This window comes from Diaphorina citri, unplaced genomic scaffold (assembly GCF_000475195.1).
Source record: "Diaphorina citri unplaced genomic scaffold, Diaci psyllid genome assembly version 1.1 scaffold647, whole genome shotgun sequence".
Classification (NCBI taxonomy): Eukaryota; Metazoa; Arthropoda; class Insecta; order Hemiptera; family Psyllidae; genus Diaphorina; species Diaphorina citri.
The window spans coordinates 85,827-104,844 of record NW_007378080.1 but is presented as its reverse complement, the minus strand read 5'-3'; the positions used below and the strand labels follow the sequence as shown (position 1 = coordinate 104,844).

Genomic DNA, 19,018 nt, shown 5'->3' with positions numbered 1-19,018 from the left:
CCACACTACGGCCGAGCGATGTCCCCTGAAATTTCAGTCCACTAGTATACCTAGGTAGAGTATAGATGCATTTTTACATGTACAGATTATACACTTTTCACCAAACATGTACACTGTACAGATGCAGATAAAGTGATAAACATCTAAGTTGCTATTTACTAGCTACCAACATGATTGTAAAACAGAGACCTAAAGGTGGTTCCAAACTTAGTCGACCGGCCGTCGATCAATGGCGATCGACGAGGTGAATCTAACATGAAATCTAACGTTGAGGCAGTGTGGACGGTTCATCAGGTTCAGTGAGCAAGAATCAAATGGACATCACCTCTGAGAAGATGGATGATGATGAAATGGACATTAGTGAAGAGGAAAAGACTGCCGGAGATGATGGAGAGGGTATTTTCAAACAGCCCACTGCTATCAATACGCCATATACATCCAAAGTGAACTTCGATAAAACTTTGCCTCTTCTGAGGTAGGATGTATTTTTCTTCTTCTTCTTCTTCTTTCTTTCTTTCTTTTTTTAATGTCGTTTCTTTGTGTTATTTTATCACAACTTTGGTGTTTTTTTTTTTTTTTAATCATTACTTAAGTAGGAAGTATAAATTCTTTCTAAGAGATAAAATGTAATGTTTTCGTATTTTGTTTTCAGGTGCAAAAACTGCTTTTTCCAAGCACCTTTAAGAAGCCCGACCTGGAGCAAATGGGATTGGGTAAATCCCCCTAAGAACTGCCCTTTGTATTATTTTTTTCGGAAATTATAGCTATATCGTAGCAAAAGCTTTCTGTGCACTGCCTTTGTTTGTAATGTATACCTAAGGTCATTCCTTTGAAGAATGGACATCAGACGCTTTCTCTAGTATTTTAATCCAAGTATGTTACTTTCCCTTTTACAGTCAATTAACAATAGGCCAAGACACGAAGAAAGTTGAGAAATGGGATCCGGGTGCTATTTGGTCTCGCAAGCAGGCAGAACTGTTCATATCTCAACAGGCAATGTTCCTCCTGAATAATCCTCAGCAAGCGCTGCCCCCACCTGTCCTGCAGGAAAGATTACAACAAATACTCAAACATAATCCTGAACATGCAGAAGCGGTAAGTGACGTTTGTGTTTTGTTTCTACCTACTAAAACCTTTATGCTTTGTTTATACCTACTAAAATCAGTACCTACAGGTATGCCTAAAGTGGCCTTGTCCGGTGCTTTCATTCCAATTTTCTCCAAAAAAATGACAAATCCTTAAGGAAGCTCATATTGAATTTCATGTTTGCGTCCACACTACGGCCGAGCGATGTCGCCTGAAATTTCAGTCCACTAGTTACCTAGGTAGAGTATAGATGCATTTTTACATTTACAGATTATACACTTTTGCCCTTATACTAGCAGGTGAGTGTGGCTGATATAGAGCTGATGAAAATAATTGACTGAACAAAGGGAGGTCTAGCTTTAGCTTAATAGGCTTAGGTGCAGGGGAAAAACAGCCCTAAAGGATGGGTTTAGGTTCTACGAAGAGAGGTCTAAGTTTCATGTAATAATCCTTAAATAGCATCATCCGTGACCGAGTGGTTAATACAATTGGCTTTCACATCGGAGGTCTCGCATTCGATTCACGGCACTGTACAGATGCAGATAAAGTGATAAACATCTAAGTTGCTATTTACTAGCTACCAACATGATTGTAAAACAGAGACCTAAAGGTGGGTCCAAACTTGATCGACGAGGTGAATCTAACATGAAATCTAACGTTGAGGCAGTGTGGACGGTTCAGTCGACATCGATTGACGGCCGGTCGACTGTGTGTGGACACACCTTAAGGCATATTGCATACCTGACCATCAATAAATATCACCGTCTATTTTTCCCCAGTACTATCTGAGTTATTTGAACTGCCTCCGTGTGAACGAATTCTGTGGCGCTCTGGAAAATCTCTACCATTATTTCGACCGAAGTAACACCCTACTCAACCATGAGGACAAACCCAAAGGCCTCAGATTTGCTGCTCTCAATTTAGGTACGTATCTCTAAGGTGTAATGCACACTAGTGGAAAGTGTTTCGTGAAAGGTGCTTCACAAAACCCGTTAACACAGAGCAGTGCACATTGGTGAAACCGAGTTTCATGAAACTCACTGTGCATTGAAGTGGAAAGTGTTTCGTGAAAGGTGCTTCACAAAACCCGTTAACACAGAGCAGTGCACATTGGTGAAACCGAGTTTCATGAAACTCACGGTGCATTGACAGATGAAACGCGTTTCTTCAGTATGCACTGGGCCTAATGGACGGAAGCACAATTTGAATTAAAACTGGTTTATGTTTAACTCTTGGATTAAGCAATCTGGTGGTATAAAAAGATTGAAATCAAGCAATTAGATAGCTTCATCCAAGAGTAAGTACCTATTAAGTATTGGTAGGTAAATATTATTTAAACTAAGTTAAATTCGGATTGTGGTTCTGGGCATAAATAAGACTGTCTGAAAATATCCCACACCCAAGATTCGTAGAAGCTTAACCCATCCTTTAGAGCTGTTTGCCCCTCCACCTAAGCCTTGGGTTGGGTCTTTTGTGTATGGAGTTGAGCTACCCACACCCAAGAACCCTTGAGGGAATATGAGAAAATCAGCCTAAGCTGAAGTGTTTTTGCACGGAGCGATTGAAAATTTCCAGGTATTTCCATTGTTCCAGGTATCCTCATTTCAAATACTTTCCATTGTTCCAGGTATCCTCATTTCAAATACTTTCCATTGTTCCAGGTATCCTCTACGCTCATTTCGGCCACAAGGAAGAGGCACTGCGCGCTCTCAGAGAGGCCATAGCTCTGGCCCATGAGGTCTCGGATAACCAATGTCTGCAACACATACAGGCCTGGTATTACAAGCTGATTGGTAATGAGAAGATTATGGAGAAACAAATGGAAAGGTCCATATTGAAGAGTTCGGATCTGAACCTGCACTTCCTGACTTCGTTTGGACTCTTGTCCTTCTCGAGGTTTGCGTCCTCCATGGGCACCAAACCTTCTCTGGTGTTTGAGGTGAGTAAAAGTAGGAACACACTATCATCACGTCACGTCACGTCACGTGAAGTCAGAGGTCTATATTGAAGAGCTTGGATCTGAACCTGCACTTCCTGACGTCGTTTGGACTCTTGTCCTTCTCGAGATTTGCGTCCTCCATGGGCACCAAACCTTCTCTGGTGTTTGAGGTGAGTAAAGGTAGGAACACACTACCATCACGTCACGTGAAGTCTTGAATAGTCAGAAAGATGTAGCTCAAACTTCTGCCATAATATTGTTGGTGATTTCGTTCAGAACAGCCACACTACTATGACGTCACGTGACGTGGCGTAACGTGATGGTAATGTGTATCATTTAACTTTTTAACTTCAAGCTGAAAATTAAACTTATTAAACTTTGATATTCCATGTTCGATTCTTACCTTGAGAGAAAATGTAAATACTTCTACTCCAGAATCAGCCAACACAGGTGGGTAAGAAACTAGGGAGTTTGCATTATGAAATTATTGATTGTGTTACCAACAGTATGTGGTGTCCCAGATAGTTACATGTCCAGATACTAACCACATACCTAGTGTAATAAATTGTAAACCAGATTCCAGGTCCAGAAAAACTATCAGACCCAAGCCACAGGGTTTGAATTCCAGGGTTTCTGGAAAATATTTTCTCTGTATGAAAGCAAGGGCCAAAAAGCTAGTCTATTGATTGTACTTTCAAAAATTTGGAGTAAGTACCACATATCTACAATTTTTATTATTTCTCAATTCACACACTAAATACCTTCATGGATAATAATAATAATAATAATAATAATAGTGCTTATTTATACTGCTCGCATAGGACTGTAAAGTCCCTTTACTCCAGCAGTAGGCTACTACTATTATTGTGGTCAAATTCTCAAATTATATTGAGGATAAAATTATATACCTTGGCTGGGATTGAACCCACGCCCTCCTGTTTACCAGGCGAGCACCTTGACCACTACACCACCGAGGCAGGATAAACAAATTTAAAGAAATTCCTTTATCAAGGGTGGACTTTAATTGAGATCCCATCACAGTTTCAGGTTCAGTGAGCAAGAATCAAATGGACATCACCTCTGAGAAGATGGATGATGATGAAATGGACATTAGTGAAGAGGAAAAGACTGCTAGAGATGATGGAGAGGGCATTTTCAAACAGCCCACTGCTATCAATACGCCATACACATCCAAAGTGAACTTCGATAAAACTTTGCCACTTCTGAGGTAGGATGTATTTTTCTTCTTCTTCTTCTTCTTCTTCTTCTTCTTCTTCTTCTTCTTCTTCTTCTTCTTCTCCTTCTTTCTTTCTTTTTTTTTAATGTCGTTACTTTGTGTTATTTTATCACAACTTTGGTGTTTTTTTAATCATTACTTAAGTAGGAAGTATAAATTCTTTCTAAGAGATAAAATGTAATGTTTTCGTATTTTGTTTTCAGGTGCAAAAACTGCTTTTTCCAAGCACCTTTAAGAAGCCCGACCTGGAGCAAATGGGATTGGGTAAATCCCCCTAAGAACTGCCCTTTGTATTATTTTTTCGGAAATTATAGCTTATCGTAGCAAAATCTTTCTGTGCACTGCCTTTGTTTGTAATGTATACCTAAGGTCATTCCTTTGAAGAATGGACACCAGACGCTTTCTCTAGTATTTTAATCCAAGTATGTTACTTTCCCTTTTACAGTCAATTAACAATAGGCCAAGACACGAAGAAAGTTGAGAAATGGGATCCGGGTGCTATTTGGTCTCGCAAGCAGGCAGAACTGTTCATATCTCAACAGGCAATGTTCCTCCTGAATAATCCTCAGGCTTTTTCCAAGCACCTTTAAGAAGCCCGACCTGGAGCAAATGGGATTGGGTAAATCCCCCTAAGAACTGCCCTTTGTATTATTTTTTTCGGAAATTATAGCTATATCGTAGCAAAAGCTTTCTGTGCACTGCCTTTGTTTGTAATGTATACCTAAGGTCATTCCTTTGAAGAATGGACATCAGACGCTTTCTCTAGTATTTTAATCCAAGTATGTTACTTTCCCTTTTATATCCAGTCAATTAACAATAGGCCAAGACACGAAGAAAGTCGAGAAATGGGATCCGGGTGCTATTTGGTCTCGCAAGCAGGCAGAACTGTTCATATCTCAACAGGCAATGTTCCTACTGAATAATCCTCAAGCCCTTATACTAGCAGGTGAGTGTGGCTGATATAGAGCTGATGAAAATAATTGACTGAACAAAGGGAGGTCTAGCTTTAGCTTAATAGCTTGACTTCATACACAAAAAGCCGAATCTGAGGCTTAGGTGTAGGGGCTAAACAGCCCTAAAGGATGGGTTTAGGATGTACAAATCTACGAAGAGAGGTCTAAGTTTCATGTAATAATCCTTAAATAGCATCATCCGTGACCGAGTAGTTAATACAATTGACTTTCACATCGGAGGTCTCCCATTCGATTCACGAAAGAGTAGAAGTTTATTTCGGCTCTGTGATTGAAAGTACTCAAGTTGGGGTTTGATTTAATTTTTAATTTGATAAAATTTCTCAGTTCAATGGAAATTTGATGATTGTTCAGTAAATATTGGAAGCTCTTTGAAAGAAGGGCCAAATGGAGATTTAGCCCTTGATTCCATGTTCACTACTAGTGGATAAAACCACTTTTTGTACCTTATTTCCAAAAAAAAGTTACAAAAGAAAAAAAAAAAAAATGGTTATACCCTATTTCCGAAAGGTTACACCCGAATTTTCGGTGGTTACCAAAATAGCCGGTCTAATTTATGTAACTTACAAAACCTTTTCTCAGCTGCTTCATAAAAGTGACCTGCTCAACTTCCACTATGACATTACGGATCTCATGGCTAACAGCTACGCCACCAAGGCAGGCCTGTGGAATATGTACGGCAAGACGGAGATGGCATCACTTATGTCACAGATGTTGCTTCATTTGGACCTGAAAGATCCTACTATAGGTCTGACCTGTTACAATGGAGAGAGTGTGTGTCTGGCCATTTGTAATGTGACCAGCCGGTTTATTGAAGAGGTAGGCTGAATTTATACTCTTGTTTTTTTTTCAATAGCATAGTGGACTTTGGATTAGGAGGAAACTGTAACTGCTAATATCTTATCGTCCCGAAATTGAAGAGAGAAGGAAGACAGGATGGGAAAAAGCCAGCCGTTCCGAGAATAAACATTATCCCATCAGGATAAAATCCGCCCTGGGTGGGAATCGAACCCGCGGCCTAGCGCTTACAAGGTAGACGCGCTATCAACCAAGCTAACTAGGCTGGTGAATTTCTTAAATGTGTTCCCAGGGAGAGTTCCATTTAGCAAACATTGTTCTGAACCATGCCAAAGAGAGATTCCCTCAGGAAAAGTCGTGGCAGTTAGTAGAGCAGCTACTGGTATTCACTCAGGCATTGTATCAGAGACAATGGTTGGAGGCTCAGCGTGCAGTGGATCAAATTGCCGCTCATGACAAGATAGAGAGCAAACTGAGGTAAGAATAAATATCTTACTAGATAATTGGACAGAATTAATCAGAATAGGGCCGTCCAAAAATATGTAAATTAAATCGACCAAAGGGTTTTTTTCCCTTCGTTTCTGTTAATAGATTAAGGTTACTGAAGACTCTTTCAGTATTATGTTCTGTGAAAATGCCTAATAACGACGTATGTATATTTAAGGGTTTAGAGATTTTGAAAGTTGGTTTGATTTGATAGAGGGAACTATACAACGGATGTCTTTTCGTCCCAAAATCGAAAAGAGAACGAGGACAGGATAGAAGAAAGCCAATCGTTCCGAGAGCGAACCCTTTCTGTTTAGGATAAAGTTCGCCCCGGGCGGGAATCGAACCCGCACGTCAATGTGAAATCCTCTGATTACAGACGTGCTGAGTTACTTATAGAGCGGGAAAACTTCAGAGAAGCCATGGAAACTGTCAACTCTCTGTTTGAAAGTGAAAATGAACGGATGGGTGCTTTACATCGAACCCGGGCCCTTATACATAATCCTGAACATGCAGAAGCGGTAAGTGACGTTTGTGTTTTGTTTCTACCTACTAAAACCTTTATGCTTTGTTTATACCTACTAAACCAGTACCTACAGGTATGCCTAAAGTGGCCTTGTCCGGTGCTTTCATTCCAATTTTCTCCAAAAAATGACAAATCCTTAAGGAAGCTCATATTGAATTTCATGTTTGCGTCCACACTACGGCCGAGCGATGTCGCCTGAAATTTCAGTCCACTAGGATACCTAGGTAGAGTATAGATGCATTTTTACATTTACAGATTATACACTTTCTTGGGGTTTGATTTAATTTTTAATTTGATAAAATTTCTCAGTTCAATGGAAATTTGATGATTGTTCAGTAAATATTGGAAGCTCTTTGGAAGAAGGCCCAAATGGCGATTTGGCCCTCTTTCCGGAGATTGCATTTTCGAACCGGCGTATTGTTGTATTTCTTTCCAGGCAAAGCAACCATGTGTGAGTCAAACAAGTGTGATCGTATGCCTATGATACGGAAGTACGGCCATGAGAAACCCGTAGATAGGTCTGCGTGTACAGGTTCTGCCGCTGTTAATCATTTCATGAAAGCTGTCACTACGGGCTCGGAGTTCTATCTTAACTATTACTCGTGTATGGCCACCATTGAACATGCTAAGCTATTGGTAAGTACTTATACCGATCTTACTACTGAGACTTACCACAGTGGCAACCTCCGTGGCCGAGTGGGTATCACACTAGGCTTGCACGCCGGAGGTCCCGGGTTCGATTCCCGGTGGGTTCGAAGTTTTTTTCGTCTCTGTGCTTGGAGTTCGGGCGCAATCAGCGTCGTGAGGACAATTGAGTAGCATTTTAATCGAGTAGCGATCAGTGGCGGCATTACCAGTGTAAAAAGATTCTTGATAGATGAAAATTGATTGCTAAGGAGACACTTAGTAATTCTGTGATATCCACTAGAGTTGTGAAAAAGCTCTAATGTACTACTAAGAGTTCGAGATTTGATATGATTTGAACTTTCGGAAAGTGATTTCTCCTTATCTAAATATCTCTTTTGGTCCCAATCTAAAAGTTTTCTGTTTTGGTATCGAGATTCATATTGTTTTGTTTGATTTCAGTATGACAAAGGTTTCACAAACCAGGCACTCCGTCTTATGGAGGAAGGCATAGTCACTGTATTAGCTCACGGTACTTCTTATGATCAGGCGAGCGCGCTGTATTTCTATTTGGTAAGTTGTCTGAAGAAATTGTTGTTGTTGTTGTTGTTGTTTTTATTTTATTTCATCTAACAATTCTTTCACAAGCTCAATAAACCTAGAGCTGAATCTCCCTCGTCTAAAACTTGAGCAAAATATCTAAAGTTTATGTCGACTGAGGAGGAAACAGCTCAGGTCCGGTTACTGCAGTTTTAATTTCTCGAGAAAACGACATTTTTCCCCAAAAAGTGCTACTTCCAGGGGGTCGAACCTGGACATTACTTGAATCCCTTAATCCAATAGAAGGCCTTATGGTTGAGATCATAATCTGAGCTAAAACTCAGTCTAAATTAAACCGATGGCAATAAGGTCAATAAGCAATTTTTTTTTTTTTTTTTTTTTTTTTAACGAATGGTCTTTTGCCCGCTGATGTGCTAGGGGGCGTAGATTTAGGTAGTGTCATTTGATGTCTGCTCTTTTCAGGTCTTGTAGGTACATATGTACAAAACAGTATATATCATTAATAAAGTTCAAACACCTTGCAAATAAAGGATAGATTAGGTATCAGGTATCTATTTCTATAGAATACAATATATAGATATAGAAAATAATAATATTAGATAATAATGTAATTACACGGGAAAGCCTATCTCGCAGACACGGAAAATATAAATAAAATACACGGGGAAAGTTTTGCTATCTATAATCTATATTGCTGTCTACACTCAAATGATATACGTATCTATAGTCTATGAATATTCTATAAATATAGGTGTATCTAGACTTCTAATAGCGGGATGGAGGTGTGTCTTTAATTACTAGGGTGACTGCCCTTTGCGAAATTCTTTCACATGTGACACGTAGGTGTTATTAGGTATGTTCATATCTTCAGTACCTATAGGTATAGGTACCTTATGTTACATACTATTTTTGAAACCTTAAATGCACCTAATTTTGGGGCCATTTCCCCCCTTTTTAGTCCGTCCTTCCTTTATTAAATTACAATAGTAATAATAAAAGGTATAGGGACGGACTATTGTATTCTCTTCGGTGTCGTCTGTCTGTCTGACCCCATAGAAGGACTTATTCAAACCTGGTCGACCTATATATCAAATTAAAGGTCTTTTTACCAGGAACACGAAAATGGTGGTGCAAATTTTGTCCAGAAAACCATAAAGCCAAAAAACTGGTTTTTGGGAATTTTTTTCACATTTTCTCACACAAATGAGCTCTGATCTAAAATCGTGTGATGGTAACAATTGATTCTTTTGGGGCCCATATGTGCTTTTGCGATGCCCGTATGGGCCTTTTCTTCTTAGAGAATTCCATAGTTCACTGAATCTCTGGTAGTTTTTTGGTATTTGGTTTAGGTTTGATAAAGGGAACTGTAACTGCTAAGGTCTTATCGTTCCCAAAACGAAGAGAGAAAGAAGACGGGGTAGGAGAAAGCCAGCCGTTCCGAGAACGAATATTATCCATTAAGGATAGAATCCGCCCTGGCGCGGGAGTAGATCCTGGAACCTAGCGTTAAGAGAGCAGGCACTTTACGCTCCAAACCGACTAGGTCGAGCTTCCCGAATAGTTTGTCCTATATCAGATTTTAGGCCTCATTGTACCATAAGAGCTTTTTTCTAATTTGTCTGTGCTTATTCTCGTATAAAGAAGGTTAAGTGGACAGACAAAGTAAGAAACGAGAGAGTGCTAGAAATGGTAAGTAAACGAGAAGAGACAGATCTGGAATATATTAGAGCAAAGAAGACACAAATGGATCGGGCATATATACAGGCATAATAACTTCGTAGTCAACATCATTGAAGGAAGAAGAGAAGGAAGACAAGGAAGAGGAAGACCCCGCATGAGCTTCATGGAGTATGCTGGCACAGATTCCTACAGTGAGCTGAAGAGACTAACCCAAGACAGAGAAGCATGGAGAAGAGCTGCCAACCAATCCTTGGATTGAGATGATAGAGACTAGATAATTGGACAGAATTAATCAGAATAGGGCCGTCCAGAAATATGCAAATTAAATCGACCAAAGGGGTTTTTTCCCTTCGTTTCTGTTAATAGATTAAGGTCACTGAAGACTCTTTCAGTATTGTGTTCTGTGAAAATACCTAATAACGACGTATATTTAAGGGTTTAGAGATTTTGAAAGTTGGTTTGATTTGATAGAGACGGATGTCTTTTCGTGCCAAAATCGAAAAGAGAACGAGGGCAGGTTAGAAGAAAGCCAATCGTTCCGAGAGCGAACCTTATCTGTGTAGGATAAAGTTCGCCCCGGGCGGGAATCGAACCCGTACGTCAAATAGGACTTGGAATAGGGATCAGAGCAGCCAAACCCTAACCAGCCTGGCTAGTTGGAGGTTACAAAGGATCATGCTTCAAAGGAAAAGCGGTCCTCATGATGGTAGACTGTGGTTCGGGACGATCCAAGCTGTTGTTTTAGCGGCTTTAGCTTTTGCTGAATGGCAATAGCAGAATAAATCTTTTTGTATCTGCTATACACGGGGGTGATGGTCTCTAGCTCTAGCCATGTTAAAGTGACTGGCTCGTCTCGAACCGCAGTCAACCATCGTGGGTCTCTAGCTCTAGCCATGTTAAAGTGACTGGCTCGTCTTGAACCGCCGTCAACCATCGTAAGGACTTGTGCTTGGTCTTTAAAGGACGAAAAAACCAAGGACGATCCAAGTAATATTGGCTAGAGACCATACTCCCATTCCATTAGAGTTGCTACGCCCCTGATCTATTCAGATTTGGTAGACTGCTAGGTCCTGATCAAACATACTATTTACAAGTCCCACATGTAAATAAACGCCCAAGAAGATGTCAATTCAGTGGCTTGTGATTTTTCTTTAGTTGGTCTTTTACTTCCGAAATTTATCTTTGGATTCATTTCGTAATTATATTGAACGTATTGTTTTCAGTTGCTGTTGTAGCAAAAACACATTTGGCTTTTTAGTTGTTGCTAGATTTTGGTCTAGAACTTCCAGGGATACAGTTTTTAAAATCCTGCCTAAATTAACCTAATGTTTTAGAGGTGTATGTACCCTTCCTCGGAACTTCTTTTCTAAGGTACCAAATTTGGTCTTTATTGGTCCACCTGCTTTGGTGCCTTGGTGGTGTAGTGGTCAAGACGCTCGCCTGGTAAACAGGAGGGCGTGGGTTCAAACCTAGCCGAGGTATGGAATTTTATCCTCTGAATCTGTTCTCCTGGTGTACAGACCTATGTTTCTCCCTTTTTTTCTCGCCCTCCAAGGTATTTCTCCCTTTTTTTTCTCGCCCTCCAAGGTATTTCTCCCTTTTTTCTCGCCCTCCAAGGTTTTTCTCTTTTTTTTTCGCCCTCCAAGGTATTTCTCCCTTTTTTTCTCGCCCTCCAAGGTATTTCTCCCTTTTTTCTCGCCCTCCAAGGTTTTTCTCTTTTTTTTTCGCCCTCCAAGGTATTTCTCTCTTTTTTTCTCGCCCTCCAAGGTATTTCTCTCTTTTTTTCTCGCCCTCCAAGGTATTTCTCCCTTTGTCTCGCCCTCCAAGGTATTTCTCCCTTTGTCTCGCCCTCCAAGGTATTTCTCCCTTTTTTCTCGCCCTCCAAGGTATTTCTCAAATTGAAGGTCTTTTTACCAGGAACACGAAAATGGTGGTGCAAATTTTGTCCAGAAAACCATAAAGCCAAAAAACTGGTTTTTGGGACTCACACAATTGAGCTCTGATCTTGAAATTTGTCGCGACGACCTATGAACTCAAAGCGAGAAAGTTTTAGATAACACTTCAGTCGATAATTTAAGACCGGTTGTAGCGTCACCTATGTTAAGCTACGCCGAGAAAGGCCAATATATGGATGGGTGACTTAAACCCTAAAAGGAATAAAGGGAGAACAGGCTCTAGTGTTTCTCACACAAATGAGCTCTGATCTTGAAATTTGTCGCGTCGACCTATGAACTCAAAGCGAGAAAGTTTTAGATAACACTTCAGTCGATAATTTAAGACCGGTTGTAGCGTCACCTATGTTAAGCTACGCCGAGAAAGGCCAATATATGGATGGGTGACTTAAACCTTAAAAGGAATAAAGGGAGAACAGGCTCTAGTCTTGATTTTAAATCATTACATGAAAGTAAAATCAAATCAATAATACTCATAATAATAAACTGAATATTAAACAAATTAGGTAGGTACATAGGACTGATTTTGTTTACAACTACGGGCTAAAAAATTCCCGGAGGGACGGGCCCAGCTTGTTTTCGACAGTTACAGTATCCATACATTTTAGGACATCCTATAGCTACAGTGCAGGGCGCTGATGAATTTTCGATTTCCTCTTCAAAGAGTTCAACAAGTTGGCACACAGGGATATATTGTCTATTTTTTCTAGGGGTAACTCAATGTACTTGAAAAGTTTTAAAAAGAGAAACGCCTCGAACGACATTTCCTAACATGTTAAAGCGGGGCTAAAAAATTCCCGGAGGGACGGGCCCAGCTTGTTTTCGACAGTTACAGTATCCATACATTTTAGGACATCCTATAGCTACAGTGAAGGGCGCTGATGAATTTTCGATTTCCTCTTCAAAGAGTTCAACAAGTTGGTACACAGGGATATATTGTCTAATTTTTCTAGGGGTAACTCAATGTACTTGAACAGTTTTAAAAAGAGAAACGCCTCGAACGACATTTCCTAACATGTTAAAGCTCCTGAAATAGTACAGTCCTTTCCTGTCCTTTGTTACCTACCCGGTATATTTAGCTGGGACACACTCATAATTCTCACCATTTCCTGCTTCCCCTCATCCACCCCTTTTCCTATTTCTCTCCTTCCCACCCTTTCCTTCTCTTCCTTATATTTCCCCCTTCCGTCTACCCACTTCTTCATCCTCCTTCCTCTCACCCATTTTTTCCTCCGCCTCCCACCCTTTAATTTCTCCTCTCTGTCTCAAATTTCTTTTCAACTTTTTCCTGATTCCATCCTTCCCACAGAGTTCCTATGTCTGTTCTCTGTCGTTTATTGATCAGGGTGTTGAGGTATCTAGTTATTTATTCATCCAAATCGAGAGATATGAATTTTTAAATCTCGCATGAGGAAAATGATGGAGAATGACCGAACTGTTTTGACTCGGTAGTCGCTGACAAAGATGAATATTTAATTACAAGAACTTGAGAAAGTTAACTGACCTTTGAGGTCGAAAGTGAACAAATTTTCAAGCTGTTTCTTTGTAAATTTGTAAAATATATATATAGATTTTTTTGCCTCGCTAAGTCGTGGAACATTCCTGTAAAAATGGATAGGCAGGTTTTCTGATCGACTAAAATAGAAATAAAAGTTATGAGTTTATCATGGAAGCAAGCCCTATTTAGGGGGGCTTGGGCCAGGTTTTCTGATCGACTAAAATAGAAATAAAAGTTATGAGTTTATCATGGAAGCAAGCCCTATTTAGGGGGGCTTGGGCTTTGAAGGTAAACACCATAGAATGAGCTGAGGAAGTCAACATTTAGCAGAAACCATTTTTGTTTCCAATGATATCCGGAAAAGAAAATAATAATAATAATAATAGACTCTTGAGTGGAAGGTAACCACTAGGCGAGGTTAACGCCGGAGGTGTTTTCTACCACCTAACCCTTAGAGCTCCATTATTATGTGGTCAAAATTTCGTGAAAGGTGCTTCACAAAACCCGTTAACACAGAGCAGTGCACATTGGTGAAACCGAGTTTCATGAAACTCACTGTGCATTGACAGATGAAACGCGTTTCTTCAGTATGCACTGGGCCTAATGGACGGAAGCACAATTGGAATTTAAACTTGGTTTAAGTTTAACTCTTGGATTAAGCAATCTGGTGGTATAAAAAGATTGAAATCAAGCAATTACTTAGATAGCTTCAACCAAGAGTAAGTACCTATTATTGGTAGGTACATATTATTTAAACTAAGTCAAATTCGGATTGAGGTTCTGGGCATAAATAAGATTGTCTGAAAATATCCCACACCCAAGATTCGTAGAAGCTTAACCCATCCTTTAGAGCTGTTTGCCCCTACACCTAAGCCTTGGGTTGGGTCTTTTGTGTATGGAGTTGAGCTACCCACACCCAAGAACCCTTCAGGGAATATGAGAAAATCAACCTAAGCTGAAGTGTTTTTGCACGGAGTGATTGAAAATTTCAACTACTTTCCAACAAAATTTAAACATGAGTTTCTCTCATAATTCTTGACTGTATTGTGTGATGTGAATCTGTAAAGTCTCAAAATATCTCCTGTTCTATTTTCAGGTGTGTGAAGCTAACAGCATACAGGAAACCAATGGTCCAATGAGAGTAGACGCTATCATGGAAATAGTGAAAACCTTGGAGAGAGTCTTATGGAGGAAGGCATAGTCACTGTATTAGCTCACGGTACTTCTTATGATCAGGCGAGCGCGCTGTATTTCTATTTGGTAAGTTGTCAAAAGAAATTGTTGTTGTTGTTGTTGTTGTTGTTGTTGTTGTTGTTGTTGTTGTGTTTATTTTATTTCATCTAACAATTCTTTCACAAGCTCAATAAACCTAGAGCTGAATCTCCCTCGTCTAAAACTTTAGCAATATATCTAAAGTTTGTGTCGACTGAGGAGGAAACAGCTCAGGTCCGGTTACTGCAGTTGTTTAAATTTCTCGAGAAAACGACATTTTTCTCCAAAAAGTGCTACTTCCAGGGGGTCGAACCTGGACATTACTTGAATCCCTTAATCCAATAGAAGGCCTTATAGTTGAGATCATAATCTGAGCTAAAACTCAGTCTAAATTAAACCGATGACAATAAGGTCAATAAACAAAATGATTGATTGATTTACCAACCTCAGTGGTGTGGTGGTTAGTACGGTGGACTCTGGATCTGGAGGTTGGTGTTTCGAGGCCAAGACAAGTCAGAAAATTTAGTGTAGTACATTTAGCGGGGAACGACATGCTTAACACAATTAAAATCCTTTTTTTGATTGGTTGATTTTAAACTTTTGATTAAAATTTTGTCAATCAGAAATCGGTAAGCTGTAGAAATCAGCTGAACTTAAACTAAAATAAACTCAGATTTTGGTTAAAACTGATACTGTGGGGACAAAATTTAAACATGAGTTTCTCTCATAATTCTTGACTGTATTGTGTGATGTGAATCTGTAAAGTCTCAAAATATCTCCTGTTCTATTCTCAGGTGTGTGAAGCTAACAGCATCCAGGAAACCAATGGTCCAATGAGAGTAGACGCTATCATGGAAATAGTGAAAACCTTGGAGAGAGTCAAAGACACGTTCAAACGACTAGGCGTTGTGCATAAGATTCAGTCTATTGTATTTCTACAAGTGAGTTTTTCTTTCTTTCTTAGGCCAACCACTCACTATCATATAGACCTGACAGGTACACCTGATCAGGTCTGTCACCTGATGGTGTGTATGCTCATCAGGTAAACCTGACGGGTGGACCTTTTCAGCCGTACCTGTCAGGTCTGCCTGATAGTGTGTGCTCATCAGTTATCAAGTAGACCTGACAGGCGGACCTGATCAGGTCTACCCGATAGTGAGTGAGTGGCCTTACATTCCAAATTTTATTTGACAACCTATGGTTTTGTGGGGGGTTTCCTTTTTGTGCCTAACAGTGGATTTCAACAATATTTTTTTCACTTTCTAGAAGGCCTGGCTAACAGGCTGTCAAGTTCCATTTGATTGGTAGAGGCTTAACAGGGCTTGTATTATAAGCACTTGGAGTGATCTCTATTCGTGCAGCCCCGCAGCCGTAGCAGTCACAGAATTCTGGAGGTTCACATGCTGAATCCATTTGGACACGGATAAGTAAGTATAAGGGGCTAAGAAGAAGGTTAATGTAACCCACCTCTAGGCTTTTTCTCTTTAATGTGTTTTCTAAAATTTGCCTTGATATAGGTATCTCCTCTGTTTTGTATGTTCCAGGCAATGTTGTGTCTTTCTTAGGCCAACCACTCACTATCATATAGACCTGACAGGTACACCTGATCAGGTCTGTCACCTGATGGTGTGTATGCTCATCAGGGCGGACCTTTTCAGCCGTACCTGTCAGGTCTGCCTGATAGTGTGTGCTCATCAGTTATCAAGTAGACCTGACAGGCGGACCTGATCGGGTCTACCCGATAGTGAGTGAGTGGCCGGCCTTACATTCCAAATTCTATTTGACAACCTATGGTTTTTTGGGGGGTTTCCTTTTTGTGCCTAGCAGTGGATTTCAACAATATTTTTTCACTTCCTAGAAGGCCTGGCTAACAGCCTGTCAAGTTCCATTTGATTTGTAGAGGCTTAACAGGGCTTGTATTATAAATTATAAGCACTCGGAGTGATCTCTATTCGTGCAGCCCCGCAGCCGTAGCAGTCACAGAATTCTGGAGGTTCACATGGTAAATCCATTTGGACACAGATAAGTAAGAAGAAGGTTAATGTAACCCATCTCTAGGCTTTTTCTCTTTAATGTGTTTTCTAAAATTTGTCTTGATATAGGTATATCCTCTGTTTTGTACGTTCCAGGCAATGTTGTGCGAGGATGTTGGCAAGACGTCAGAACTGTACAAATATTCCCTCGAGTTTAGGAAACTCGATGAACTCAACAATGGCTGCTAAGCCTGTAACATATACCATAGCAAATTACCACTTCCAAAGACCCTACCATTGTCAATACGTCATCTCCTTACCACGTAGAAATACTGACTACTCATATACCGGTACTTATAATATCCATTTAGTTCATTGAAATAATGTGGGGTTGTCATTTTCAAGATTAAGGCTCACGAATGTTGAGCAAGAATATGACAGCTTTGATTTTGGCAACACCGTTAGAGCCCGTTCCCACTTGTGGTGAGTTTCACCCGATTGAGAGTGTTCCCACTACACACGACACGGTTGTTTTTTTTTTCCGAACGGCAAGTGAGAGCGGGCTCTTACCCAATGTTTTTTCCCTGTTTATAAGATAATGCTGTTTCTATTTTTTCCCCCTTTCCTTGGCCTTTTCCCGTGTTCAGATGGGGTCGACGTTTTTCGTCAGCCTCTCAATCAGCCCTAAGGGACTGCTTTGGGAGGACATTTGGTTTAGGCTACATTTTTTTTTTTTTGTTCTATTCATTCCTAACGGTACTTGACTTATTTACGAAGAAAAGTGTGTTTCAAGTTCAAGTGTTGCAACACCTGAATCATAGCTCAATCAATGAATGCATTTTACTGTGTTAAAATTACTTACTTACATGAACACATAAGGAAAACGAATGAGGAAAAACAAGCCATTACTATACAGGGGACGCATTCAGGTTTCCAAGGGTCAGTTTTACAGTCCAATGATCAAGGCTCAGCAGTCTCAAGTTTGTCAATCTCTGAGAATGCTCAAACACTATGGCCGAACAGTCTTCAAGGGACTTTAAACAGGGAGCAGACCATGGTTTGGCTGGGGGACCTTAAACAGGGAGCAGTCCATTGCCTTGTTGTAGGACTTGGAATAGGGATCAGAGCAGCCAAACCCTAACCAGCCTGGCTAGTTGGAGGTTACAAAGGATCATGCTTCAAAGGAAAAGCGATCCCCATGATGGTAGACTGTGGTTAGGGACGATCCAAATTGTTGTGTTAGCGGCTTTAGCTTTTGCAGAATGGCAATAGCAGAATAAAGATATCTTTTTGTATCTGCTATACACGAGGGTGATGGTCTCTAGCTCTAGCCATGTTAAAGTGACTGGCTCGTCTTGAACCGCCGTCAACCATCGTATATGTATAACCATTATAAAGAGCCTCCTTTGTATTTTATGGCGAACTGTACAATTTTGGGATTGAAGGGCTCTGTACTATAACATTTGTGTTTTGTATAACTATAAGCCATGGGTGTGTTGATAATTGTTTTGTACCTATTGTCTTGTCCAACCTCTCTAAAGACCTTTAATATTTTTTGTTTCTTTTCATTGACTGCAAGTTGACTTTTAATGGGTGTTTTTGAGTCTTTCCCACAGTAGCTCTTGTGTTTTCAATCTTTTTGTGACGTTTGAGCCTCGCCCTTCTGTTGTTAACATGAGTTACATTGGTACAATGGGTATATGTTACATTGACATTACATTGAAATAACCATCGTAAGGACTTGTGCTTGGTCTTTAAAGGACGAAAAAACCAAGGACGATCCAAGTAATATTGGCTAGAGACCATACTCCCATTCCATTAGAGTTGCTACGCCCCTGATCTATTCAGATTTGGTAGACTGCTAGGTCCTGATCAAACATACTATGTACAAGTCCCACATGTAAATAAACGCCCAAGAAGATGTCAATTCAGTGGCTTGTGATTTTTCTTTAGTTGGTCTTTTTCTTCCGAAATTTATCTTTGGATTCATTTCGTAATTATATTGAACGTATTGTTTTCAGTTACTGTTGTAGCAAAAATACATTTGGCATTTTAATTGTTGCTAGATTTTGGTCTAGCACTTCCAGGGATGCAGTTTTTAAACTCCTGCCTAAATTAACCTAATGTTTTAGAGGTGTATGTACCCTTCCTCGGAACTTCTTTTCTAAGGTACCAAATTTGGTCTTTATTAATCCACCTGCCTTGGTGGTGTAGTTGTCAAGACGCTCGCCTGGTAAACAGGAGGGCGTGGGTTCAAACCTAGCCGAGGTATGGAATTTTATCCTCTGAATCTGTTCTCCTGGTGTACAGACCTATGTTTCTCCCTTTTTTTCTCGCCCTCCAAGGTATTTCTCCCTTTTTTCTCGCCCTCCAAGGTTTTTCTCTTTTTTTTTCGCCCTCCAAGGTATTTCTCTCTTTTTTTCTCGCCCTCCAAGGTATTTCTCTCTTTTTTTCTCGCCCTCCAAGGTATTTCTC

At 40.1% G+C, this 19,018-nt stretch overlaps 1 protein-coding gene across 2 annotated transcripts in view; it reads left to right on the top strand.

The window, feature by feature from the left end:
• Positions 1-19,018, top strand: part of LOC103510816 (anaphase-promoting complex subunit 5) — a 67,544-nt gene that overhangs the window by 3,998 nt on the left and 44,528 nt on the right. For both annotated transcript variants that reach the window (XM_026824780.1, XM_026824779.1), the window contains exons 5-15: positions 291-475; positions 897-1,095; positions 1,866-2,010; positions 2,748-3,025; positions 5,816-6,052; positions 6,324-6,508; positions 6,897-7,015; positions 7,474-7,679; positions 8,130-8,240; positions 15,365-15,511; positions 16,700-16,893. In XM_026824780.1, the coding sequence (XP_026680581.1) occupies positions 291-475; positions 897-1,095; positions 1,866-2,010; positions 2,748-3,025; positions 5,816-6,052; positions 6,324-6,508; positions 6,897-7,015; positions 7,474-7,679; positions 8,130-8,240; positions 15,365-15,511; positions 16,700-16,792 (1,905 nt within the window). In that variant the 3' untranslated portion in view covers positions 16,793-16,893. The remainder of the gene's footprint in view (positions 1-290; positions 476-896; positions 1,096-1,865; positions 2,011-2,747; positions 3,026-5,815; positions 6,053-6,323; positions 6,509-6,896; positions 7,016-7,473; positions 7,680-8,129; positions 8,241-15,364; positions 15,512-16,699; positions 16,894-19,018) is intronic.